The sequence below is a fragment of the Silurus meridionalis genome, chromosome 4 (assembly GCF_014805685.1).
Source record: "Silurus meridionalis isolate SWU-2019-XX chromosome 4, ASM1480568v1, whole genome shotgun sequence".
NCBI classification, from domain to species: domain Eukaryota; kingdom Metazoa; phylum Chordata; class Actinopteri; order Siluriformes; family Siluridae; genus Silurus; species Silurus meridionalis.
Window position 1 is genome coordinate 13,018,683 of NC_060887.1, and position 25,047 is coordinate 13,043,729.

The window sequence follows — 25,047 nt, forward strand, 5'->3', positions numbered from 1 at the left end:
GACATTTTCACCAGATGTTGGTAACAACCCATGCAATGCAGAAATCAAAACCATAGATGTCCTCAAATTATTTTATGTGTAATAATGTGAAATGACCCAGGAGAAAAAAAAGCTAGTGATTGGCTGGGCCATTCTTGCAGCTTTATTTTCTTTCTCTGAAACCAATTGAGAGTTTCCTTGGCTGTGTGTTTGGAATCATTGTCTTTCTAAAATGTTCAACCTCATTTTTATCATCATCATCCTGGTAGAATGTCTCGGTACATTTCCATTCATTCTTCCTTCAATTATATGAAGCTTGTCAGTACTGTATGCTGAAAAACAGCCCCACACCATGACGTTCTCACCTCCAAACTTCACTTTTGGTATGGTGTTTTTGGGGTGATGTGCAGTGCCATTTGTCCTCCAAACCTGGTGTTTATTATGACATCCAAAGCATTCAGTTTTGGTCTCATCTGACCAGACTTTATTCTCCCAGTATTTCACAGGCTTGTCCAAATGTTGTGCAGCAAACTGAGCGTCAACATGTTTTTTCTTCAGAAATCAGAGTCTTGCGTAATGAGCGTGCACACAGACTATGGCTATGGTTGAGTGCATTACTTAGTTTTCTTTGATGCAATTGTACCGGCTTATTCCAGGTTTTTCTGAAGCTCTCCACAAAGTGGTCCTTGGCTCTTGTGACAACTTTTCTGATGATTCTGACACTCCTCGTCAGAAATCTTGTGAGGAGCACCTGCTCATTGCCAGTTTATGGTAAAATTATATTCTTTCCACTTCCAGATTATGGCCCCAACAGTGCTCACTGGAACATTCAAAAGTTTTGAAATCCTTCTGTAACCAATGCCACCAGTATGTTTTGCAAGAATACGGTTGCAAAGGTGTTGAAAGCGCTCTTTGCTTTTACCCATCAAATAATGTTTCTTGTGTGACACCTTGGTAATGGGACACCTTTATATAGTCCATCATTTAGGACTGAACCAGCTGATATTTAATTAATAATTACTGATTGATTTTATTACACACAATTTATGGACATCTATGGTTGATTTCTTTGTATGTGTGGATTGCATGGGTTCTTACAAACATCTGGTGAAAATCTCATGTCAATTGCACCTTTAGAAATATATTTACTGAGAAATAGGGGGACGTGTTCTATACTTATTTTACCCGCTGTAGGTGAGTCTTGATTAAGCACTTCTTTAAATAAACAGAGAGCCATATGGCATTCTTAGTCTGTGTATTAAAGAACCGGTATCAGGATGTATTTACTGAAACATACTTCCAAGCACTTTTGAAAGACACTATGTACAAGTTCAGACTCTCGGGCTGTGAAGTCATAGCAAAAAAGTATTTGTTTAGAAAATAAAGACACTGTCAGTAAACGCTCTTTTCTATATATTTTTTAAACCTTTTTTCTAATCTTGTTTCTAAATATCATCCATCACCATTATCTTCATATACCTGAGTTTTTTTCATCCCAATTAACCAATGGCAGAAGAACCCATCCGTAACATGTGACCCATTCATGGTCCAGGCCTTGGCCCATCCACGACCCTCTCACATGGAAAACACACTTGCTTTAAAGAAATTTATTTGCCTTAAAAATACATGATAGAAACGTGATTATGCAAAGGGTTACAATAAATGCAGTGACTGGCCATGCATTTTCCACCTAGGTCTTCTGTGGTGTTCTACCTAAATTAATCCACTTCATATCATTATTACACCACAGCTAATGAAACCAATAATTCACTAATAATAAACATACATTTGCATAAAGCATCCATATGTGCCCATGCCCATGTTGATTAGAGTATTAAAAACTTGAATAGTATTAATTTAGGGTACATTTAAAACAGATAGAAATGTGCGATTAAGTTGCGATTAAATGTTTTGATCGATTTACAGCCGTAATTAAAACACAATTTAGTGATTCTGGCCAACAGAGAAGACCTTGCCCGGCCCTGACACCTTACCACTGCATTAATGTAATGTAAGGGCACAGCTTTCAGCCAATCAGAATTGAGAATTTCGATTGTAAGATTACTATCGTTTAAAAGCAAAAAAAACCCTAACCTAATTTCAAAAACAACCAATGGTTTGACTTTTACTTGTCAAATGCAAGTAGAGTGCAGTTGGTAAAAAGTGAAGTGCAGCTGTGCGGTGTCTCAACTGGAGTGAATTGTGAATTGGAACACAGCCCACTCGGGCGCCTCAGTTAGCGGTTGAGGGCGTGGTCCTGAAGGCGTGTGGGCGGAGCCGAGCGTCCCTCTGTATATAAACCCACGGGCGCCTTTGCTCCACGCTGTCCGTCTCTCCTGCTAAAGTCACCTTTATCTTTAGTACAACCCTGAGCAGTTACCGCTTCACCTCTCTGCCATCATGACTGGCCGGAAATTTTTCGTCGGTGGAAATTGGAAGATGAACGGCGATAAGAAGAGTCTTGGGGAGCTCATCAACACCCTGAACAGCGCGAAGCTCAACGCCGACACCGGTGAGGAAACGCTAAGCTACTTCAATCCTCTCTTGAGCGTATTACTTCCGGATAAAGCTACTTAAAATACCGCAATATTGTCTTTTAGCTAATCCCTATAACAAAACCGGATAAATGAAAAGTCTAGTATGTCAAAACAACCGGACACACACACTCGGTCAGCTAGCTGCTTTCATTCAGACACGGTTCTTTCATATGCGGGTTAGTTACACTAGTTTTCAGCCCTCCAAAAAACAATAGTGTTAAATTGATGCTGATGGGCGTCAGTGAGTCCTGAATGGAGGACCTGCCTGCTAACACTCGAGTTAGCATGCAACCCAAGGTCGTGCGCGGGTGCGCGCGCGGCCTCAGCGCGTGCATGAATTTGTTTTTTCCTTTTTTATTTTTGTTTTAGAAATATGGAATGTCGCATTGCGACCCGATTTACTACTCATTCACGTGCTTTCGTCGTGACTACAGCAGTGTCTCTGTACGGTGATGCTGAGCGCAGGCCTGACGCTGACAGCTACTGGTGGGTGTGTGCGTAAGGGGAAAAAAACCCGCGTGCGTGCGCGCTCCCGTGTGCGTGTGTGTTTGACAGCACGTAGTCCCTGACCGGCGCAGGAAGCTAATATGTTGTTTTTTGGTGTTTTCTGCAACTCTAATGCAATCATTTATCATTTAGCTCCAGTATTTCCTCATCTAAGGAAATGCTGCAGTCTTCACCGCGATTCACTTTTATAATGTAGAAATGAATTTCCATGGTGTAATTGATTGACCTTTTTTCCTTCAGCAGAAGTTTGCTGTTCTTTAACACACACACACACACACACACACACACACACACACACACACACACACACAGCGCTTTGGACTTCAACCAGCCAAAGTTCAACATGGCATAACGTTTCTCTCCTCAATTAAGCTCTCCTACCATGAACTTGCCCTGAGATTTCACATTGCACTAAAAAAGTAAACAAACCTTATTTTAATCATGTAACCATGACCTTTCTGTCCTCATTACTGTTTAACCCATAATTCTCAGTGACCTTTTCCAGGATGACCCCCGACCTTTTTCACTAAACCCTACGATGGGTGACCTTTCCGACCGAGACGCTGCTGGGGTTTAATTTAGATTTGACTTTACCCAAGATAGTCTTGCGAATGCCACATGCTGAGCCCCGTCTCCCAACTGTACTGCGGACACAAGTTGGAGTTAAAAGATATGCTTGTGTATGCATTTAATAAAAACGTGGTTGCTGGTTCTGTTTTTGAAGTCTCGAACTGGTACAATAGTCTTAGAAATACACAGGACGTCGTAATACCTTATTACTGCTTAGGGGAACGACCTTGCGTCCACCGCGTTTGGAAAGAGAAATGCATTGATTTTTATATGATGAATAAACTGTTTCTTTGTAGAACAAACAAGTTCAACCTAGTTGTTTGTATTGCAGTCCAGAAAGTGTTTTTCCACATCGCAAAGTGATTGAAGATCGTTTATGAAAAAGAGACACGCCAGGATAGTCTTAGCGCTATCTGCTGTAGTGGAACCAGAACGTAGCCTGATCAATCTGTCATTCGACTCTACTGATCACCTCTGAGGTAGCCACACTTCCAAATGCTAGAATGTTCCTTGTGGTTAAGGTGTGTGTGTGTGTGTGTGTGTGTGTGTGTGCGCTGACTGTAAAGAAGTCAGAGTTGACCATGAAGCAATGGATAATGCTGAACATGCTATAATCACAATGCTCTACTAGAGAGGGTGATTGCACAAGATGTGATATTTGGGAGGAAATCTTTGCACAGACCCTTGAGTAACCCGTGGCTTCAGTTTCTCTCCATAACTGGGATTTTTGCTTCATCAGTCTGAGTTGCAGGTTGCTCCTAAATGGTGGAGAAAGTGTTAAGTGTTGACTGGCATTGTACTGGTGATTCCTCTCATAATGCATAAAGATGCAGTACAATAGTCACTACTTTTTTTAGTGTGTAGATGTTTATCTAGTGCTTTTATAAGTACGTTTATGGCAGATGCAAAATTTATCCTGAGTGACTTGTGTTCATTGCAGCTGAGACGCTATGGGGTTGCGGGCTTTTCTCAGGGGAATATGAGTGGCAGCTTGTCGTCACCAGGAATTGAGCTCTGAACCTTCAGATACACCAAGCTACCACCACCACATGTGGCTATTTTTATTTTTATTTAAAAATGGCTGAACTGGTTACTATCTACAGGATTGTAGCTCAAAGTTAATGACTGTTGTTTTGGCTTCTAACAATACCTTTTTTATTTTTTATTTTTTTCCTGAAACTGCTGTTTCACACTTTTTTTTTTTTTTTTTTTTTTTTTTTTTTTTTTTTTTTAAATGATGTAAATTTCACTTGTTTTTAAATGTAGTTCTTTTCTGAAACTCTTCACAGATGTGGTCTGTGGCGCTCCGTCCATTTACCTCGACTTTGCCAGGTCCAAGCTCGACGCTAAAATTGGTGTGGCTGCGCAGAACTGCTACAAGGTTGCCAAAGGTGCCTTCACTGGAGAGATCAGGTACAGGACCCACACATGCATGAGGGATTTGGATCTGTGCTAAACTTTTGTCCTATTTTTATAAAAAAAAATAATTTTCCCTCTTTCTCTCTCTTCAAGCCCTGCGATGATCAAGGACTGTGGTGTGGAGTGGGTGATTCTGGGACACTCGGAGCGGCGCCACGTGTTTGGGGAGAGCGATGAGGTAAGATATCGTCTTTTTCTTGCTTGAAGTGATGTTATTGAAGATGGTTCAGTACTTACTGGGCGTGTGGTTGCACTGATCCTTGCAGCTGATCGGACAGAAGGTAGCTCACGCTCTCGAGAGTGGACTTGGTGTGATTGCTTGTATTGGGGAGAAGCTGGACGAGAGAGAGGCTGGGATCACCGAGAAGGTCGTCTTCGCACAGACCAAAGCCATCGCAGGTAATAAAATAGTCAGATTTCTTGATTTTGAACATTCAAGTCTAGAATTAACTTTGCTGAGTTATAAATGCATGGATCTATAAAGAGTTTGGCGCTTGTGTTGTAGACAACGTTAAGGACTGGAGCAAGGTGGTGCTTGCGTACGAGCCTGTCTGGGCCATCGGCACTGGTAAAACCGCATCGCCACAACAGGTACGACCACGGAGTCTTCCGAGGAGCAGACTCTCAAATGTGTTTCCTGTTCTTCGTGATTTTTTTTTTTTTTTTTTTTTTTTTTATTTCTTACCTTTTTGTTGTAGGCACAGGAAGTGCATGACAAACTCAGGCAGTGGATGAGCACCAACGTTTCTGAGGCTGTCGCTAATTCTGTTCGGATCATCTATGGAGGTAACGGACCTTCTAAAGGATTAATAAGTCATTGTTGGGTTCAGGTAAAGACCACTAAACGCCCTCTTCACTTTTCAGGTTCAGTTACTGGAGGAACCTGCAAGGAGTTGGCCTCCCAGAAAGATGTGGATGGCTTCCTGGTGGGTGGAGCTTCGCTGAAGCCCGAGTTTGTCGACATAATCAATGCCAAAGCGTAAGAGAAACCTGAAAGAGGAACAAGCGGCGCAACCTACGCCAATTTCGTCACCATTTTAGTTCTAACGTAAAGCACTTCTGTCCCATTCGAACTAAATCTTTTCCTCCCAACTCGCTCCCCCAAGTATTCGTGCTGCCGGTGCTGCATCCATTTCCCTTGTTTGTGCATTTGTCCTCAAAAGATTTAGTCTGGATGTGATTGGCACTTAAAGTGAAGTTGTTCTCACACAGAAAGGAGATGTTAGCTCTCCACACTAATGATGAAAAAAGATCTACATGAATTAGCACTGGGCTTTTAGGCCATGCCTTTGACTATGTTTACCAACTTTATTTTTTGTGTGCATATACACTCAGACAAGAGCAGATTACTGTGTCTTTAGTACATTTCCCTCTTGCTCTATGTTTTGTGACTTAAGTTAAAATGCATAACCTGCTTTCTGGACACTGTGTCTTGAAGCTGTTCACCATGTGTCCTAAGCAGGCACAGGACGGTTAAAGCAAGTGTAAGCACCTTGTAATAAATGTGAAAGTAGAACCAAAAACCTGATTCTGTGACTTTATTCCAAAACTCATTTTAACGATCTAATGCTTACACCTGCATCAAGTATAGGCATGTGTCCAATCAACCTTTGAAATACCACTTTTCAGTGTATTAATCCAATCATCCCAAGACTTTAATAATGTACAACCTGTTAAGAGGCCCATTACATAAACATGGTACTTTTTTTCTTTTTTTTTTATAAGGGCTTGGAAATTATTACATTGTTCTGCAGCAGTGGTTCTCAACCTTTTTTTTTTAAAGAGGATTTTTTTTTTTTTCCCCAATCTGCACCTGTCCTCGGTTATCTCAAATGCTAATTAAATAGTTCAACTATAAAGATTTCCAATTTTTGATAACTTCTAAATAGGTTCCCTAACTGTTTTGTTCGTGGTTGCTTTGAGTGTATGAACTTGATTTTCTCTATTTAAAAAATGATTTAATGAACAAATTTTAATTCTGCTCCACGTGTAATGTCTTCATTCCCCACTAGAGGGCGGCGCCACACTGGGCTACAGCAGGAAAAGTGCTGTTATGGTTCCAGTTTGCTTATTACTTGTTCATGTGCTTATTTAGTAATTTAGCTTATTTGCAACTTTAAATGAAGCCAAAGCAGGGATCAGTGAATAAAACTGATGGTGATAGATTCAAGCCCCTCAGAGATCCATGATATTGTGCATAAGTCATTATGGTTGTCTTAGCAGGAAAGTAAAGGCTTGTACAGGCTATACTACAGTACTATAAAGCCTTATAGCTTCCTCACACTCAGTCTGCTGGGTTTGTGAAAAGTGCCTTTTTTTCTGATAAACGTTCTCTTGCAGATACCCTTCTATCACACTACTTTATCATAATGTATTGTATAGAATTTCATAAAGTGATTCAGTACTACACAGGGAAGGCCTGTGATTTGTCACTTGCAAGAAATGGACAAATCATAAGGGGCCCATGTTAAGATCTACACTATGGGCTCACTGTCAATCCCCTGGGTACTGAAAACCCCAGAGAAGATTTTCCAGCAGATTTGAGTCGAACCCATTCAGCTACAAGAGTACAAGGGGTCAGGCACTGATAACAGGTAACAAGGTCTACATGAAATTATTCACCTGCTAGAAACAAATAGTTGCACCAGTTTGCACAAAAAGTTTTTTTTTTTCTGATTTATTATCTGAAGAGCAGTTTAATACGTACAGAGAAATTATATACAAGTGGCAGATTAGTCTTTTAGCTCAAAGCTGACGTTCAAATGTTAAACTTTTGAGCTGTAAGAAAAGGCAGAGAAACGAATCAGATGATGTGGGAATACTTACTGCCGAGCACTGAGCACATACATACGCAACCCTTACACATTCATTATAGCACACACGAGGGGGAGGAGAGCAAAGGATAGAAAAAGAGCGAAGGAGAAAGAATGACAGCAGAGAATGGAAACTGGAAAGTTTAACCTATGAGAGAAGTGAATGTAACAAAGAGGAAAGGCATCAAAATAAAAAACAAACAAAAAAAAAGTTACTATGGCACTAAAGAGGTGGGAAGCAGTCAAATCAGAAGAGGACCAGAGAAAGAGAGTGAGCACAAAGCACATTTACAGAGAGGGATGGGACCATTGGAGGAGGCAAGAAACAGTACATCTGTTACCACAAAACCATAAACATCCAAAGTAAAAGAAAACTTGAACAAAAAAAAAAAAAAGAACATGGGCAATCTTCATTTTTCATAATGAATTGTTATATAAAGAAAAAAGTTTACATTCAGCTGAGAACAACCTGGTGTGGGAGAAAATCTGTGAAGGCGACGTTCAGATGTGGCCTGTGCCCCAGCCTGATGCTCTACAAGCTGCCAGAAACAAAAACGCTAAGGATACTAACAAAGCTTAAAGCAATATAAAGTCACTGGATATTAAAAAAAAATTGAAAATTGTAAAAAGGGGAGCAAAACACATCTGAACATTGAAATTTACCTTTAGACAATACATTTACTGACCACAGTAAAGGGGGGGGGGAGAAAAGAAAAGAAAAAAAAAAATCGCATTGTGATGTAAAGCTTAAAGACTGCAGTTATTATAGAAAAATGGCATACGCATCGCACGTTAAGGTTTAGCACAGTGAATACATTTGTCACGTGTGGCCACTTTCCAGCGTCCAGTTCAACTCTGGAAACACGTTTCTCTCTCATTTGTTTCCGCTTGCCATCCCTCGTTTAGCTTCCATTATGCATGACTGCAAAGACAAAAGAGAAATCTGGTAATGAGAATAGAGCAGGAGAGGAAGACAGAAACGGAGGGGAGGGTGGGGGTTGGTGGTGGTAATGAGGTGTTGCACAGGACAATCAAACTGATTAAGATGCTTTTAACAAGGATCATTTGTTACTGCCATTCTACGACATTCTACAGAACAAGTGGACAGAAACGGTAATGCAGCAAGTAATTAATCCTTTCATACACTAAACACTGAAATGATTCACAAGCAAGAATAAAGAGGAAAAAACAAAAAAAACAGCAACACTCAACACACCAGTTAATACGACCAGATTAGTGCTTCTTCTATATAGTCAACTTCAGCTGAGAGTCAAACAAGGAATCACACCGAGAAGTGTAACAGTGGTGTTAACTGGTGTAGAAACGGTGCTTAAACTAAAAGAGCTCTCTCGTTCTAAATCTTCAAAAATCAGCATTGGGGAGAAGAAGAAGGGGGCAGGAAAAAAAAAAAAAAAAAAAACATTAGGAAAACTGGAAGTGAGTAATTTAAACGTTGTAGAAGCAAGAAAATGGGGGGTGGAGAAGTTAAAATAACAGCATATGAATTAAAAAGATTCTGGTGCAACAAAAAGGTTGAGATCTTACAATACTAAAGACATTTGTAAGTAATCATCCAGAAGCAACTACCATGACCAGTTCATCCAACACCACAAAGCCAAAAAACAAACAAACAAACCAAACAAAACATTTATCATCCTTTCAATATTCTCTATACATTTACATATTTGAATAAATCAAAACGATAGAATTATTTAAACTTTGGTTTAAAAAAAGATCTTCCATTTACAGGTACTTTCCAAATTACAAAATCAGCACTTACCATTGCAAACAGGAAATTTCACCGATTTAATCCCAGAGCAAAAAAAAAACCCAGACTCTACAATATTTACACTTCCACACACATGCGCACGCACACCGAACGATTGCTTCACCTGAAGGTAACTCAAAGATTTACCAACGATAAACATCTCTGCTCAATACACCAAAGTCTGCTTTGTTCTCCAAAACAACAAGCTGGGCCAACATTTATGGGCTACAGCAAGAGGAAAAAACCACCGGCAGGTCAGATTTTATTGACCCTAAACTCGCCAAACAACCAAGTGTCATAAAACGATGAAAACAAAAAGTTGCATCATGATGCCTTCTGATCGTTTTTCTTTCGCTTAAAAAGATTTGCCTTTTCTTTACAACCTTGCGTTGATTATTAGAAAGCAGTAAAGAAACCTTAAACATCATACGGTGAATATGACAGCATGTTTGTCAAAACACCACAGTATTAGCTGCTAGATCAATAATTCTCTTTCTAAAACCAGCCAAGTTCCTTCTTCTTACCACGCATATACATATGCGCTCAGGCCCGATACAAACCCATATGCTTTCAGCTCCTACATGGACAGGAGAAGAAAGCTCCCAAAGCGACGTCATTCGGCTGAGATGATCACAGCTGCATTCGCCACTTTTCCTCTGCTGCCTTACAGATTTCGCCGCTGCTCTGATCATCCTCACTTCAAGTGATGCGCTCTGGATTCTCTCTCTGTTAGGTGATCTTGAGCATCATGGAAAATCTGCTGTTGATTTGGGGGGGTAGACCTTTACGAACTCAAGCTGAGAAAACTTCTGCCGAACTACTGTGGTCCTAGATTCTGTAGATTTTGCTGCAGACCCGCATCTCTTTTAAATTAGTCTTTGCCGTTCTGCAGCCACTCATTTCATTGAGATTTGCTCTTTAGATACGCATCTTGACATGCTGCCTGATCCATTTCTACAAGTCTATACCTGGAATTTCTCAGATGAAAAGCTCAGGAGGCTGCTTGATCTCCAGCGAAGCTCTTCTGCCACGCTCTCAATAGACACAGGAAGAAGACACATGGGGGCATACAAACCATCTTCTCACCGGACTGGCATCCATCATCAGCGCAAAGTCCATTAAAAACCGACAGCTTAGGGGAGAACATGATTGGAGCTTGTAATCTGGAACGTAGCGCTTGCAGTGGCCGTCTTTGTCCTGAGAAGAACAGGAAGTTTCACTCAGCCTTTGTCTTCACAACTTTGGTTTTCAGGACATTCTCTTCATATGGACTTTTCAGGCTGTTGGCTTGAGGGGAGAAAAACATGAGAACACAGAACACCATTAGCTTTAAAATGATGTGCGAGACTAGGGAATTCGGAGGTTCTTTCCTGATACTATCTAAGCCTCTCTGCGCTGATGGTTGAAGATGCACTACAGAAATGTTTAACTGCATTTGGTCTATCTGTGTGGATTTGTGTCCTATAGGCAGCTTCCCTCCCAGTGTTAATACTCTGAGGTTTCAAGTATAGACAGATCAGCTAGTCGCCATGACAACAAGTCATTAAATGTAGGTATTTACAGTCCCTATCTATGGTCATTCGTACTCTATAAGAGTAATAAGAATATAAATAAGTGTAAGCGATGCTGTACATCGTCATCTCAAAGTTAGGCTGGCTGTGTTATGCAGATATATGGTCCCTTGTCACTCCTATCAGGGTCTAAATACTCCCGTCCCTCCCTTGTACTTTAAGTGGTGAGACACGCCGAGCTGGCTTTGCAATCGATTTTGCTAGGATCTGACTGAACGAATGTAACGCTGAGCCCCGCCAGGAAAGTCAAACATGTATCTAAACAAGGGAAGGCCAGACTGGACTGTATATACTCCACCGGCACAGAGGGCCTGAACCTGCAGAAGACAGACAAAAGAAGAAAAAAAAAAAAGGAGTTTACTATAACTCTTAATTCAGGTGTATAAAAAAAAAAAGTGTAAAGAAGTCAAAACTTCTGTGCTTTTATCATCAGCACTCACGCTTTGATAATAGCCCTCAGTGCTAACTTCCTCTCACGATCCACAAATTTGTCAATGAGGTAAGCTGCCATACGTGGGGCTCTCTTATATAGCAAGAAAAAACGATGGTAGTTTCCTAGCGCCCAGGCAGCACGTAGTTCAAGAGCGTGAGATACACAATCATCCTGACGCAGCTCAGGGGTGAGATACACCAGCTCAGTGGTTAAGTCTGGTAAAAATAAACACAAAAAAAAAGGGGGAAAAGTGTACACACAATGTAAGCAACAAATAGGCACAAAATGTTATTACACTGCATGTAGAATTTAGGTACTTTAGGGTAAAGCGGTAGTAGATACAGAAGCGGTTTTTTGTCGCAAAAATACCTCCAGAGTTCTTTGTGAAAATGTAGTACAGCAGTCTATATGAGGTGAATTCTCCCAAGTTGCTCGATGGACAGTCCTTGTAAAGTTCCTTCAGCTGTGTCTGGCACTGGTTAAACTCCTCATGGTCACCCTATAATAAATATATTTTTTTTAAAGTGTGAGCAATCAAATAATAAACACACAAACTCGGCACAGTGACCTGCAAAGTGTGAGAAAACACTATGTTGTACCTTCTCCAGAGCAATACGTGCATGAGTTTCATAGACCTCCACTGTGAATTCTGTTCGTATCCCTTGAACCTGAAAGGAAAAAAACAACTTTAGACTACAAAATTTTTTTTTTTAAAGTGAAAGACAACAGTAAAATATTACTGACTTTCTGTAGCATATTTCGCAATATAAATCTATAATGTGGTTATGATGCTTGTGTACCTAACAGGGAAATGTACTGTGCATATACAAAGTAGGCTTCTAGTAATGCTAACCAAAGCCAAGTCTAAACACTTCAGGTATGTTTGTGAATGTCTGCTACATAGAGCTTTACCATAGAGCATTCTGTTTACCAGAGGTTTTTCCACTCAGACTGACTCCCTTTAATAGCTAAAAGCGCACTACTATTGCACAATCCGAATCCTATGAAGTGTGGGGGATTTGGTGTAAACTGATGAACGCTCATCGCTACTACAACAAGCTTACTTACAGTGAGGTCTTGTCTTATTGACTTCATCTGTTCACAGGCATACGGGTAATCCTGATTGGCCTTCCAGTGAGCCTTCACTGCAGTCAGAGACTTGCGCAATACCTAAAAGCAGAACAAACCAAATCTAAACAAGTATACACAGTACACGATCATTTGTTGCACAAACATTTGAAGAAAGGTTTTGGGCCACCGTTACCGGGTATGTGGTTTTAGCTGCTATTGACATTGCTGTATTAAAATTCTTATGCGTGTTACTTATTATATATATGCATGTAACAAAATTATTTAGGGTAGAATAAGTGGATGAGGATGACAAAAACTTACAGGTACTGGTCGGACAGTAGCAGGATCAGGAGCACAGGTCAGACGCAGATAGTGTTTGGTGATGTCCTGGCAGGTACCCACAATTGGGCATTCATCCCAGCTGAGGCCCTCCTGGGAGGCATTGGGGAGCTCAATGGCATTGATATTCAGTACCAGTGGCTCAGTGCGCTTGGTGTGGAATCGTGCAGCCCGGCTCTGCTTCTTAGCCTCACGGTTTGGGTCGTGGAAGTCCAGACCCGCTGATCCACCTTTCCGCTTTTTACCGAAGACACCAGTCAGATCGTCGTTCCTGAGAAAGAAGCAGCATCACGTTAGACTCGACTGGTAAATGTAACATCCACCATATAAATATAAAAAGGTATGGTCTTCACACTAATTACTGCAAAAAGACCACTTTATTCACTCTACCAGTTGATACAATACTGCAGGATTTTACTCAAAAATCTAAATGAAAGCTTCTCATGAAGATGCAAGTTAGCAGCGTTTACACAATGGCAAAACGTGTTAATCTTTTTTTTTTTTAATTAATTTTAAACATCTTTAAAATGGTAAAAAATAAAATCACCTGAAAAACATCTAATCTCTCATGTTGTGAGATCATGTTCCAAGTTTTTACCTTCTTCCTCGATTCCCTTTTCCTCCTCTCCCCCTGCCTCTCTCTCCTCCTGCTCCTCGCCCCTTCTCCCTCTCTTCCCCACGGCCTCTTCCGCCCCGCTGTCTGCGAGAGAGAGGTCGGAGGTCACTCGACATGCTGCTGTCAGACTGGGAGCCAGAATCACTGCAAGGAGAAAACCACATCACGAGTACAATAAACGATCATTGAGACATGCATTTTTAAGAATGATGGCATGAACAAATTTGGTTCTAGTAACCTGCGTCGATGTCTGTTTTTCTCTCTGTAACGGCTATGAGGAGAAGGCGAACGAGATGATGAGCGGGATGAGCTGGAAGAGGGACTTCTTTGAGAAAACACATTTCTGTAGTTGCCCAGTCGAGCACCACCCCTACCTCGAGTGGCCCCACCTCGGCCAGCAGTGTTGTCTTGAGCGCGTTGAGGTGCCACCTCCCAACGGGACTGCCTAGGTTTCACCCTGAAAACAGACAGTATGCTTCACCTCCATCCACAATATAAAAGAACATCATCAAGAATATACTAAGGTGAGAGGCTCCTCACTCTGGAAGAGGTTCTCTAGTCCAGTCTATGGTGAAGGCAGAACCATCTTGTAATCTGCTCTGTAGAATTTCCTTTAGCACCTTTTCGGTCCTGTCTTTGTCTTCCTCAGTCTCACAAGCGGTGAAGCAACGCTGAACATATTCCTTCATGGCCTGGGGCCAGTCTTGAGGCCTACATATGCGCACACACACACACACACACACACACACAATGACGTAATCCCTTACTTTGATCAATGAAGGTTTTTCTGTGCATTACATCTAAGGAGCATTAAGGATTTTGTTCTAATTTCCTAAAGTAAAAAATAAATGATCTAGCGTTGTTCTGAATGCATCAAGTCTCACCCAGTTTGGGAACCTCCTGCAGTTGTAGCAGATGTTGCCGAAGACACAGTTGTTGTTGGTGTGGTTGTAGTAGAGGTAGACAATCCATTTTCCTGCTCCCCAGCTCCAAAACTCTGATTGCTCATTACATATGGTCGTTTCTGGATGTTAAATTTAACACTTCCCGTTCCAGGAGCCTCTGTGTGTTGAGAAAATATATTATGTGGAACATATGTGGTAGCAAATAAACAGGTAACAAGATTTTTCTCACCAGTTGCGTATTATAGCACAAAAATCAACTTGTATCAAGGTCTTATCATTTCATATAAATCCAAGCTTACGTTTCATGCGGTTCCACATCTGTTGCCCGCATTTGTTCACATTTCCATTATTGGTTTTCTTGCTGCTTTCCCCTCGACCTGCTCCTCCATACGGGCCCGATGCTGTGCCCTGCTGCGATGTTTGGTAGCATGAAGCCTGAAAACCCTGGTAAACCGGTCTATTCTGCCCATACACATAATTCCTCACAGGACTGGCATCATTAGAGCTATAAGGCATTGCTCCATTTGGGTTATATAAGGAAGGCGGTGGAGGATATTGAGTGTTGGGTGGTGGTGGTATAGGAGGGGGAGGTGGAGGAGGAGGCTTCTCTGTGCCTGTGGGACTTTGTGGCGGAGGCTGGGGGACATCCGGAGGTGGGGGCTGTACTTCACATGGGTAACCAGAAGTCTGCTCCTTCAATCCAGTCATGCCAGTGTGCTGTCAGAAAACAGGCAGAGATGGACAGAACTGTTAGACAACCCCAAAGTGGAGAGATCTTACCGATGTGGTGGATCATTCTTTTCTACTACACATATTACCTGTGTGGAGGCAGTTGTCGGTTGCTGGTAAGCTCCAGGAACGCCATACTGACCAGGGGGATATGTTCCTCCATACTAATAATTACAGAACAATTCTATTAGGATACATTTTAAATATTTTAATATATACTATATTAAAGAGCCACTGTGCAGTTGTATATAAAAAAATTTCAAGAGAGGCTTTTCTAGTGAATTAAAAGTTATGGCGCCATCATCTGTTCTTACCGGAGGCACCGCAGGGTGGTAGTAGTAATTGTAGGGGTAAGTGTATCCTGCATACTGCTGTTGGTTCTGTGGGTACCACTGATAGTATGGTTGCTGCTGCTGCTGCATTGCAGAAGTGTCAGTCGCTGCTGCTTGATACTGTCCAGCCTAATAACAAGCAAAAAAGCTGTTAAAACAATCTACACAATACCTGATCCACATTCCATATCTTTTTTTTTTTTTTAAACACAACACCAGAGCTGCACATTTGATTAAAATAAAGATTAATAGATGACAGATCAATAAATTATTCAGAAGACAATGCACACAACCTTTGGGTGTGCTTTATTTTTTTAATCCAACACAGTAAAGCAGTCTGATTATAGTAGAGTTACTACGCATTAAATGGTGCGTTTCCCCCAAAACACCAAACTGCTGTTTTTTTATAATGCTTGTGTACAAAATTCTTAGGCATCTTATCTGATGAAGTAAGGGAGGATTGAACTAGTGATCCTGCCGGCGAGTATGGACAGTTATTTATCCGTTTTGTGTAAATTGAAAATGCCTGATGTGGTTGTCAGTAAGTGCTGTAGAGTTGTGGACTTGAAGTTTAATTACTGTACAGTCATTTGTACAAAACACACTTCAACAGTGATTAAATCTCTGCTTAACCTGTGTGCTGGTGAGGTTGTTTGCAGCTGCCTTGGTGGAGCTCTGGCTCTTGCTGATGGAGGCCAGCGCCTGTCTCGCTTTCTCCCACTCAGGGTTTTCATGAACAGGCGGATCTGTTGCAGTACTGCCCCCATAAGGCCTGGAGATAGAAGAACAACATCTATCAGTTTATAATTAGTCCCTTTTCCCCTTATAATTAGTTTACTTCATAAACAATCATTAAAACTAACTAAAATTCCAGATCAGACTAGCAAGCTATGAACTGGCCCTCATTGAGAGACAGGATCCAGATTTTGAGGGCTGAACGAAATGTAGCATGACTAGCATGTAGCATGACTACTAGCATAGTTCGGTTCTAATGTAACGCCAATGTACGGTACGCTAGCGAACTGCAATACACATTTAGCAACGTTTAAAAGATGCAGAACAGAAAATCAATACTCTATAAAAAGCATTTATTTATAAGGCGAACAATTTTACCAGCTCGCAGTCGCGGTCTGTTGGGTCGTATTGGTCGCCATTTTGCTGCGGGCAGTTTAGCTATGTTAGCAGGCTGGCTATATTAGTCTTATCAAAATATATTTCCAAATACACACAAAAAAATTATTTTAGATATCCTACCAACTCGACAAATATTGTCAACTACAACAAACAACTCTGAAAATAAACGTAGCCGGTTTTAAGGCACGACATCGAGAGTCAACACCTAAAACAAAATGGCTGCCGGTAACGCTTGTGAGGATTAAAACAAACTCCCACTGGAAAGGCCCCGCCCACAACGAGGATGACACGCCCACATATGGGTACCACGCCCCTTGTTATGCTCTTGTGGTGATTGGTAGGAATTTATTAAGTAGAAATAAAATGACCACAAATTATGTCGTCATAATACTTTTTTTAAACCAAATTGTAGAGAACGATTGCTACTATTTAATAGAAAAGCCTTTTTTGATGATAGATAGATAGATAGATAGATGATAGATAGATAGATAGATAGATAGATAGATAGATAGATAGATAGATAGATAGATAGATAGATAGATAGATAGATAGATAGATAGATAGATAAACAATCAAGAGAACTAACTAGAATTCCAGATCAGACTAGCAAGCTATATACTGGCCCTTATTGATGTTGTGCATCCTAACTAACGCTACTTATTAGCTACTTATCCTTTCAGGCATCTAGCACATTGTGAATGGACCATCAAGATTTTTCTTTATTCATGGACACAGGTGGTGCAGTAAACCTTCCCTTGCTGTCCAAAAACCTGGGTCCCAGTGGGTGGCATAGCAGGTCAATACCTTCCCTATAGTTTTTTTCTTAACAGTTTTTTCTCTCATTCTCATGTTCTAGTCCCTGGTTTGATCCTTGGTGCTTTTAGTGTAGCCATTCTTTACATGCTCTCCCTGTGTCTGTGTTTGTTTTTTCCTCCCACCTCCCAGAGTTATGCAAGTAAAAGCTTGGCATCTACAGACTTCCTGCTACACCAGTTTCCTTTCAGGCATCTAGTACAGCTCGAATGGATCAATCAAAATTCTTCTCTGTTCTGTTTGTGCACTCAGGTGGTGGAGTAAACCTTTGCTGGTTGTCAAAATAACTTGGCCACAGTAGGTGTTTGAAATTTGATCCTAAGCTTGAGGTCATCTATGTAACATGTACATGCTCTTCCTGTGACTGTGTTGGTCTACTCTGTTTCTCCCCTTTCACCTCCCAAAATTATGCAAATAGGTAGCTAGACCCCTATATAAACGTGTCTGTATGGATCCCGCAATGGATTGGTGTTCCATTAAGTATACCTCTCACATAGTATCCCATCCTGGCATAGGCTGCAGATTCATATTCAGTACGGACTAAAGATTACATGCTTATGCTTCTTATATTTAACATTATGTCACATTATGCCATCATGCTCATGCACATAACTTTCATTCAATGTTGCATATGCAAATTTATTCAGTCACAAAGAATAAATAATACTGCTCATGTTCTTCCCAAACATGGGGGGGGCATTGTCCCATAGGACTCCATCTTCAGGATACTGGAGAGAACATTACAACGGTACACGTCGTACACGTAGCACGGCACCACGCTTAGAATTCCTGCATTCTGATTGGTTCTCTTGACCCAGACAATCGTTGAACGACAGCGCATGTCGTCCAATGAAAGTGTAGTAAACACACAAGGCCCGCCCACAGCCTTGCTTTCATTGGATAGAAACGTCATCAATCTCCTTATGGTTGTGTTCTCGGGTGGATCCCTCACAAGGAGGCGTTACTTGGTTTGTTGTTGTTTTTAGAAGTGGAAGTGGATCGTCGACATTTTTTTTACAAAAACAGATTAGGACTGGGGTTCTACATTTCAGAATCTGGGCATTCAGGATCTTCCTTTTAGGATCCGGGCATTGTTGAAGGTTTCAGCTCAACCCCTGCTGAGGAAAATAAATAAAAAGGTGGGTTATTTTGTAAGGTCGTTTAATCTTATCCATATGTGCTGGAGAGGGCAACAGAGCTGCCTTGTGTGCAGTAACAAGGCCCCGTTTCATTCCAGTTTACAGTTCAGGACAGTCTGTTCATGACAAAATACCACGTGATCGAGACACTTAAATGTCTTGTGTCTCCAATTCAGATTGTAAACAAATTAACTTAATGAATTAATCAATCATTAATAGTGAATAACTATATAGCTGACTCAGGTAGCAGGAATAGAGGTGTCAAGCTTCTTTTCTTTAAGAAATCAAGTCAGGTTCTACAACAGATCCAACAATATTCCAGTAACAAGAAGGTAGAGAGAAGAAAAGAGAAGAAAAAAGAACCACAAAGAAAAAAATACTAGTAACATTTACAGCCAGAGTAGTCCAGGAGAATCCTATATATATATATATATATATATATATATATATATATATATATATATATAAATAAAATAGTGACCAACTATAACTAACTCAAGTAGCAATCATGAGACGTGTCAAGGTTTTATTTAATTTTTTTTTAATTAAGAAAGCAAGACAAATACAAGTACGTAACAGATCCATCAGGGTTTTTACTAAAAAGAAAGAAAGAGAGGGAAAACAAAGTCAAAAAGAATCCTATAAATAAACATGTACAATTTGTCAGCCGGTAAAATAAGAAAGAGAAAGAATAACATCAGGAACATTCAGTCCACTTCTCCGGCTACCATATTTTCTACAAAGATCGAGAAGGGTTGCTAAATGGGAAAACATCTCATACCTTTCAAAATCACATCTTCTTCAAATATATAATAATTCATTCAACTTAATTAATAAACGGATTATTAATAGTAACTAAAATAACTGACTCAAACAAAGTTTTTCTACAATTTTTTTTTAATAAAGGTATTGTTATTAAGAACGAAAGACAAATTCAAGCATGCAACAGTTCTATCAGTGTTCCAGTAACAAGAAAGCCAGAAAGAAAAAAAACCCAGACAAAACAGAACAGTAAGATTTAAAGCCAGACCAGTCAAAAAGAATACTACATATAAACTTGTACAATTTTTCACTAAGTATTAACGCAAGAAACTAAAGTATAACATCGAGAACATTCAGTCCAGTTCTTCTACCAATCTTTCTGAAGAGCATCATATTTTCTCTGACTATACATCAGAATCAGAATGGATATTATTGCCAAGTACGTTCTCACACACAAGGAATATGTATTGGTAAGAGAAGGTTCTAGGTTCAACAAAACATTAATGAAAAATCATATGAAGTCAGGTTAATGTATTAAAAAAAATACAGATCTTATATACAGAGATGTCAATTTTCTAATAAGTTTCTACCTGTACAAACCTACACGGAAAACTGGAGAGGCATTTCAGTGAGAGAGTATCTGAATATGTAACAGTATCATTGTGGGGATTTAACAAGCAATAGTTCAGTGTGTTCATGACTTTAATTTAAACACTCACCTCACTAATATTTATGTACTGTCTGTTTCTGCTCCTCAGAAGATGAGTAGCCAGTACCAGCGCAGTGTTCCTTATGATGTGAGGAGACTGGAGGGAGAGAGAGTTCGTGCCAAACATCCTGACAAAATTCCGGTTAGTGTCATGTACTGTATGGAGAAACAATGCTCCGACAGCTTGACTGAGAGTCATTAAAGCTTAAGGATTATGTATTTGCTTGTCTTATGCTTGGTTTCATTGACATTCAGCATTGTTTTGTTTATTAGATCATTGTGGAGAGAGCCTCTAGATCACGTGCCCCTGAACTCGACAAAAAGAAATACCTCGTTCCCTCAGACCTGACAGGTGAGTGTGACTGCTTTTGTGAGGAGAAAACATAGCGGTTCTGTCATCATTATATCTCATTTGTTTAATTCACACAGAGCTCCAGATCTGGAGTGTGCCAAATTTTCTGCCAGACCGATGTAATGCCCTTTTTTTGGTCTTTTATTTCACAATGACCAGTCGAAAAAAAAGTGCTGATGAATGGGTGACATTTGGTCTGTTTCGCTTTACTCACATAGACAAAACACAAGAAGAAATACACTATACGGACAAAAGTGTGTGTGTGTGTGTATGTTTGTGTGCACTTGACCATAAAAGTCATATGTGCTTTTTGAACATTCCAATCCACATTTATTCAACATTTTCTGTTGTGATAACCTCCACTCTTCTGGGGAGATGTTCCACTAGATTTTGGAGTTTGGTTGTGGAGATTTAAGCTCATTCAACCACAGGGTGTTAGTAAACAGGAGGCCTGGGGTGCAGTCAACTATTCATTTCATTTCTCAGGTGTTCAATATGGTTGAGGTTAGAGCTCTATAGCAGGACACTCAAGATCTTCCACTCCTACCCATGTAAACCATATGTTCATGGGACTGGCTTTGTGCACAGGGGCATTGTCATGCTGGAACAGGTTTGGTCTCCTTGTTCAATTTAAGAAAAAGATGATCCTGAGTGCTTGAAAATAGGATGCAGAGAACATCACATTGATTTTTATCTATCTGAACTCTCTTTCTTGTCATAAATGTCCTGTTCTGTGACTAACAGACTGATTGTGTCTTTGTCTCAGTTGGCCAGTTGTGCTTCCTGATCAGACAGCGAATATCTATGAGGCCAGAAGAAGCGCTCTTCTTTTTCGTTAAAAATTCGCTTCCACCTTCCAGCTCGCCGCTTTCAGTTGTTTACGAGGTATTACACAAACGCTCACACAATACACCTTAACATGTTGTCAGATCAGTGTGTAAGCAGCTATTAACCTTATAGTTTACATCAAAAAATCTGTTACTGTTTTGTATTTCTCAAATACTTTAAAAATACATTAAATAACAGAAATAATAAATCTCTAATACCAAAGATTACAATACATCCACTCTCTATTTTATTAGGATCAACTGTACACCTGCACATTCATAGTATTGTCTAATCATCTCGAACAAATTTCCTCTAATCTATTTTATACAAAAAAGGCAACTCCACCCACAGAACTGTCACTCAGTGTTTCTAAATTGCTCAAACCAGCCAATCTGGCATTAACAACCATGTCATTGTAAGGTCTCAAAAGTTTACACTGATTTATAATGATTTCTGTGTTCATGTGTTTCAGGAACACCACGAGGAGGACCTGTTTCTGTACATGACTTACAGCAATGAGAGTGTGTACGGTGCCTGAAAGGATAAAAAAATGTTAGAACTGGAGGAAGAGGGAGCCAGTGAGGGACTTTGGGTTGTGTGAGAAGATGTGATGGATTAAAAAAAAAGTGTTGTGGTGACATTTGTATTGTTTTACCACTAAAAATCGATTTCTATGAAGCCGAGATTACAGAGCTGAACATCGGTTTGGTTTAAAGCATTTAACTGGTTGGTGTTTCAGTTCTATGGATTTAATAACATTTAATATTTAAGTAAGGCTTTGTGATTATGTATAGAATTGATAAAGAAAAAAAAACAGTGTAAATGATTTGAACATTAGAATGGGGAAGTTTTGAGAGTACAAAATGATCTCACATTTCCATGACTCTAACCAAGGAGCGACTCATCTGTATTTAATGAAATTATTATTATTATTTTTTTGTAAAGGTATATGATAATTTTTCTGTAAAAAAAAAAAAAAAAAAAGAAAGAAAAAGAGTCATTTATGCAGTGTTGTGCTGGTCTGTTTTTTTTTCTTTTTTTCTTTCTTTTTTTTTTAAATTTCTTTCCAAAAATCAATTATTTTGAGTGTTATGCACAAATGAGAGTTTAGAACTTATATATAAAAACTATGTAAATACATTGTATGGCCAAATGTTTGTAGACATCTGACTTGCACACCCTTTCTGAATATCGTATTTCAGTCTCCCTTTGCTGTTATAATAACTTCCATTTTTCTGTGAAGGTTGTTCACTATGTCACAGATTTTGGAGGGTGATTGTGGAGATTTGTTTATTTAGCCACAAAAGTTTTGGATGAGTTCGTGTTTATGTTCATTCCAAAGGTATTTGGGGTGTTGAGGTCAGGGCTTTATGCAGGCCTCTGTTTTCTCCTTAAATATGTGATATTTTTTATGTGTGCCAAAGTTAAAATATTTTAGCTGGCGAATCAAGGAAGCCAGGTCTTTACAACAGTGAAGAGTGTGAGGTAAGATGTAATCTAAGTAGCCAAAATGAAAAATTTTACAACTGTTTTACAAAAGATACGTTGAATGTAATATCCAAGAATGCAAACACATTCAAATAATTCACGTGTCCAGACAAGAAATGTTTCCAAAACCGCTTTCAGCACATTAGGTATAAGAATAAAAATGAATATTTGTTTATTTTAAATTAAATAATTGATGATGGATACCTGTGTTTCCTGGTAGACTGATAGTAAGTTCACTAAGAAAAGTAATGTATATAACACAGTGGGATAAAAAAAAAAAAAACCCAAATACCATTATTTTGCAATAAAGCTCTATTAATAAAGAGTGCAAAAAGCTCCGCACTCTGCTCTTGTTTTCACTATTCAAGGTACCGACAAACAGCCTGTATCTTTTGATCAAAATAAGCTTGGCACTTTGTATATAAAACCAAAAGTTTGCTCAGGTGCTGTGGCACAAGACCATGCAGTGCTTTACACATTAGTAGCAATGTAAACTGGGTAAGACAATGGTGATGGTCAAAACACCTCAGTGAATTATATACTTTTTATTGAGGAGGAGGACAATTAAGAAAGAAAGAGAAAGAGAAAGAGAAAAAGCTGCAAAGCACAAAGCTGTGTGTGTTTGTGTTTGATAATGGAATGCTGGAAAGTGTACCAAAGAGTGGAGGTGAATAAAGAGTGATTGTGGAGCAGTCCAAGCTTGCCTGCTGTTTTCTCGTCCCCCCGAGCCAAGTAATAGTGCAGTCAGCAAAACATCTTTTAACTAACTGTGAGTAGTTTCCAAAATGACTTGTAGTTTTAAACCATTTCACTTAGACTTTCTGGTGCACTAACTATTATTTATTATTTTGATTATTTAATCACAATTTTAATCTGTTTTATTATTAGCAATAAGCCACTTGATGTTTTGTGTGTGTGTGTGTGTGTGTGTGTGTGTGTGTGTGTGTGTGTGTGTGTGTCAAACCATTCACTTTTGGATGTGGAAGGAGTGCAAGGAAGTGGAAAGTGTCTGGATGATGTGTGATAAAAAGTTTGATGAGGAAGTGTGAAGAAATTAAGATGATGACTACGTATTAAGCATTTGTTAATTTCTCTAAACAGTGATTCTGCTGTTTCAAACGTACCTTTTATTTTTATATATTGTTTTGTTTTAAGTGATTTGTTTAAGGAAACAAAACATAAGAAAGATGCTGATGTGGAGATGAAAGTGCTCACAGATTAAATTAATGATAATAAAATGATTTGCATTGACTGCATTCTGTTCTCTACAAATGGTGATTTGATAACTGATAAGCTGATAAGGTCAAAAGTTTATATTATATAGTATATTTGTACATTTGTTATTTTTTTTTATGAATTTATTCCCAATTGTTTATATTTATACTATTTAGTCTTCCACTCTTTTATTTCCTATAAGCTAAAAAAGAGAAAGAAGAAGAAGAACCTAATGTGTAAAGCAAACTGAAAGATCCAACAGAAGAAATTTACTGTTAGGCTGAAATGTTTTTACTCCAAAACCTGATGGAACTAACACTGCAGCATTGGGTAATTAATACAAATAAAAGAAAAAATTAATACAACAGACTCAATGGATCTAAAAATGTGCCACAAGTACACTATAGGTTGTGTGATAATGTCTAATGCATGTATGAATAAAAGATTAAATTAGAGCTCTTACCCAAATATCTAAGTTACTCCAGTTAGAAAAAAAGACAAAAAAGGAACTGATACCAGACACCAAAGGTGACAGGCCATTATTGTATTGAAAATATTCTTTGTCAGAAAATAAATGTGTCATGCTTTAGTGTTGCATTTCAAGTAGATTTGACGTTTTGGTGCAGTTATCGTTTTTACTCGGAAAACCAGTAAAAAATCCAGTGAAAAGTGAAAATCCAGTAAAAGGACCAATATACTGACCCATAACTGGGCAAATTCATTCAGAAGCACTGCCTGTATTTTTAATAGCAAAACTAAAGGATTTCTATCATTTATACTATTAATATCAATTTTCTAAAACCAACAAAACTCCTCAGGTTTAATATAATCCCTGCAGCCAGACTAGTATCAGTGCTGTTGAGCTTCTGATGTACGGGTTACTAACATTTATATCATTTTACATACACATGGTTGAGTGTTATGGGCAGTGCTGGGATTTGAGCTCATGACCCACTGAGCAAAATGCCAAAATCTTAAAAATGAACCTGCTTCTGCTGTTACAAAAAATGTAGAAAAC

The 25,047-nt window shown here is 39.3% G+C and overlaps 3 protein-coding genes across 4 annotated transcripts; 2 read left to right on the forward strand and 1 right to left on the reverse strand.

Moving 5' to 3' along the window:
* Positions 1-2,286: 2,286 nt before the first annotated feature.
* On the forward strand, positions 2,287-6,535 carry tpi1b (triosephosphate isomerase 1b). Its single transcript, XM_046848430.1, has 7 exons — positions 2,287-2,491; positions 4,883-5,006; positions 5,106-5,190; positions 5,279-5,411; positions 5,518-5,603; positions 5,711-5,798; positions 5,877-6,535. The coding sequence occupies exons 1-7, from the start codon at positions 2,380-2,382 to the stop codon at positions 5,993-5,995; spliced, it is 747 nt and encodes a 248-aa protein (XP_046704386.1). The 5' UTR covers positions 2,287-2,379; the 3' UTR covers positions 5,996-6,535.
* Positions 6,536-8,234: 1,699 nt separating this feature from the next.
* Positions 8,235-16,969, reverse strand: leng8 (leukocyte receptor cluster (LRC) member 8). Its single transcript, XM_046846350.1, has 15 exons — positions 16,703-16,969; positions 16,223-16,361; positions 15,572-15,718; positions 15,347-15,421; positions 14,828-15,245; positions 14,508-14,685; positions 14,164-14,334; positions 13,862-14,080; positions 13,606-13,767; positions 12,990-13,278; positions 12,666-12,767; positions 12,197-12,265; positions 11,967-12,096; positions 11,605-11,812; positions 8,235-11,481 (listed from the first exon to the last, which is right to left on the reverse strand). The coding sequence occupies exons 1-15, from the start codon at positions 16,741-16,743 to the stop codon at positions 11,322-11,324; spliced, it is 2,508 nt and encodes an 835-aa protein (XP_046702306.1). The 5' UTR covers positions 16,744-16,969; the 3' UTR covers positions 8,235-11,321.
* Positions 16,970-18,490: 1,521 nt separating this feature from the next.
* On the forward strand, positions 18,491-23,506 carry zgc:92606 (uncharacterized protein LOC100000242 homolog). 2 transcript variants are annotated; one of them, XM_046846355.1, is made up of 5 exons: positions 18,491-18,675; positions 20,199-20,288; positions 20,420-20,498; positions 21,265-21,383; positions 21,799-23,506. In XM_046846355.1, exons 2-5 carry the CDS (start codon positions 20,199-20,201, stop codon positions 21,862-21,864), a joined length of 354 nt encoding a protein of 117 aa, XP_046702311.1. In that variant the 5' UTR covers positions 18,491-18,675; the 3' UTR covers positions 21,865-23,506. The 2 variants fall into 2 exon arrangements, with proteins under 2 accessions (XP_046702311.1, XP_046702310.1); XM_046846354.1 differs by having other exon boundaries at positions 18,492-18,675; positions 20,196-20,288.
* Positions 23,507-25,047: the final 1,541 nt, after the last annotated feature.

Excerpts from the sequence above, each read along its gene's own strand:
- zgc:92606 (XM_046846355.1), top strand. The coding sequence starts at position 20,199 with ATGAGTAGCCAGTACCAGCGCAGTGTTCCTTATGATGTGAGGAGACTG. Across the intron at positions 20,499-21,264 it reads CGTTCCCTCAGACCTGACAG|TTGGCCAGTTGTGCTTCCTG; the intron begins GTGAGTGTGACT and ends TCTTTGTCTCAG. Across the intron at positions 21,384-21,798 it reads CGCTTTCAGTTGTTTACGAG|GAACACCACGAGGAGGACCT; the intron begins GTATTACACAAA and ends CATGTGTTTCAG.
- tpi1b (XM_046848430.1), top strand. The coding sequence starts at position 2,380 with ATGACTGGCCGGAAATTTTTCGTCGGTGGAAATTGGAAGATGAACGGC. Across the intron at positions 5,007-5,105 it reads GCCTTCACTGGAGAGATCAG|CCCTGCGATGATCAAGGACT; the intron begins GTACAGGACCCA and ends TCTCTCTTCAAG. Across the intron at positions 5,799-5,876 it reads TGTTCGGATCATCTATGGAG|GTTCAGTTACTGGAGGAACC; the intron begins GTAACGGACCTT and ends TTCACTTTTCAG.
- leng8 (XM_046846350.1), bottom strand. The coding sequence starts at position 16,743 with ATGGCGACCAATACGACCCAACAGACCGCGACTGCGAGCTG. Across the intron at positions 16,362-16,702 it reads CAGACCGCGACTGCGAGCTG|GCCTTATGGGGGCAGTACTG; the intron begins GTAAAATTGTTC and ends TTCTATCTCCAG. Across the intron at positions 11,482-11,604 it reads CTGAGGGCTATTATCAAAGC|GTTCAGGCCCTCTGTGCCGG; the intron begins GTGAGTGCTGAT and ends TGTCTTCTGCAG.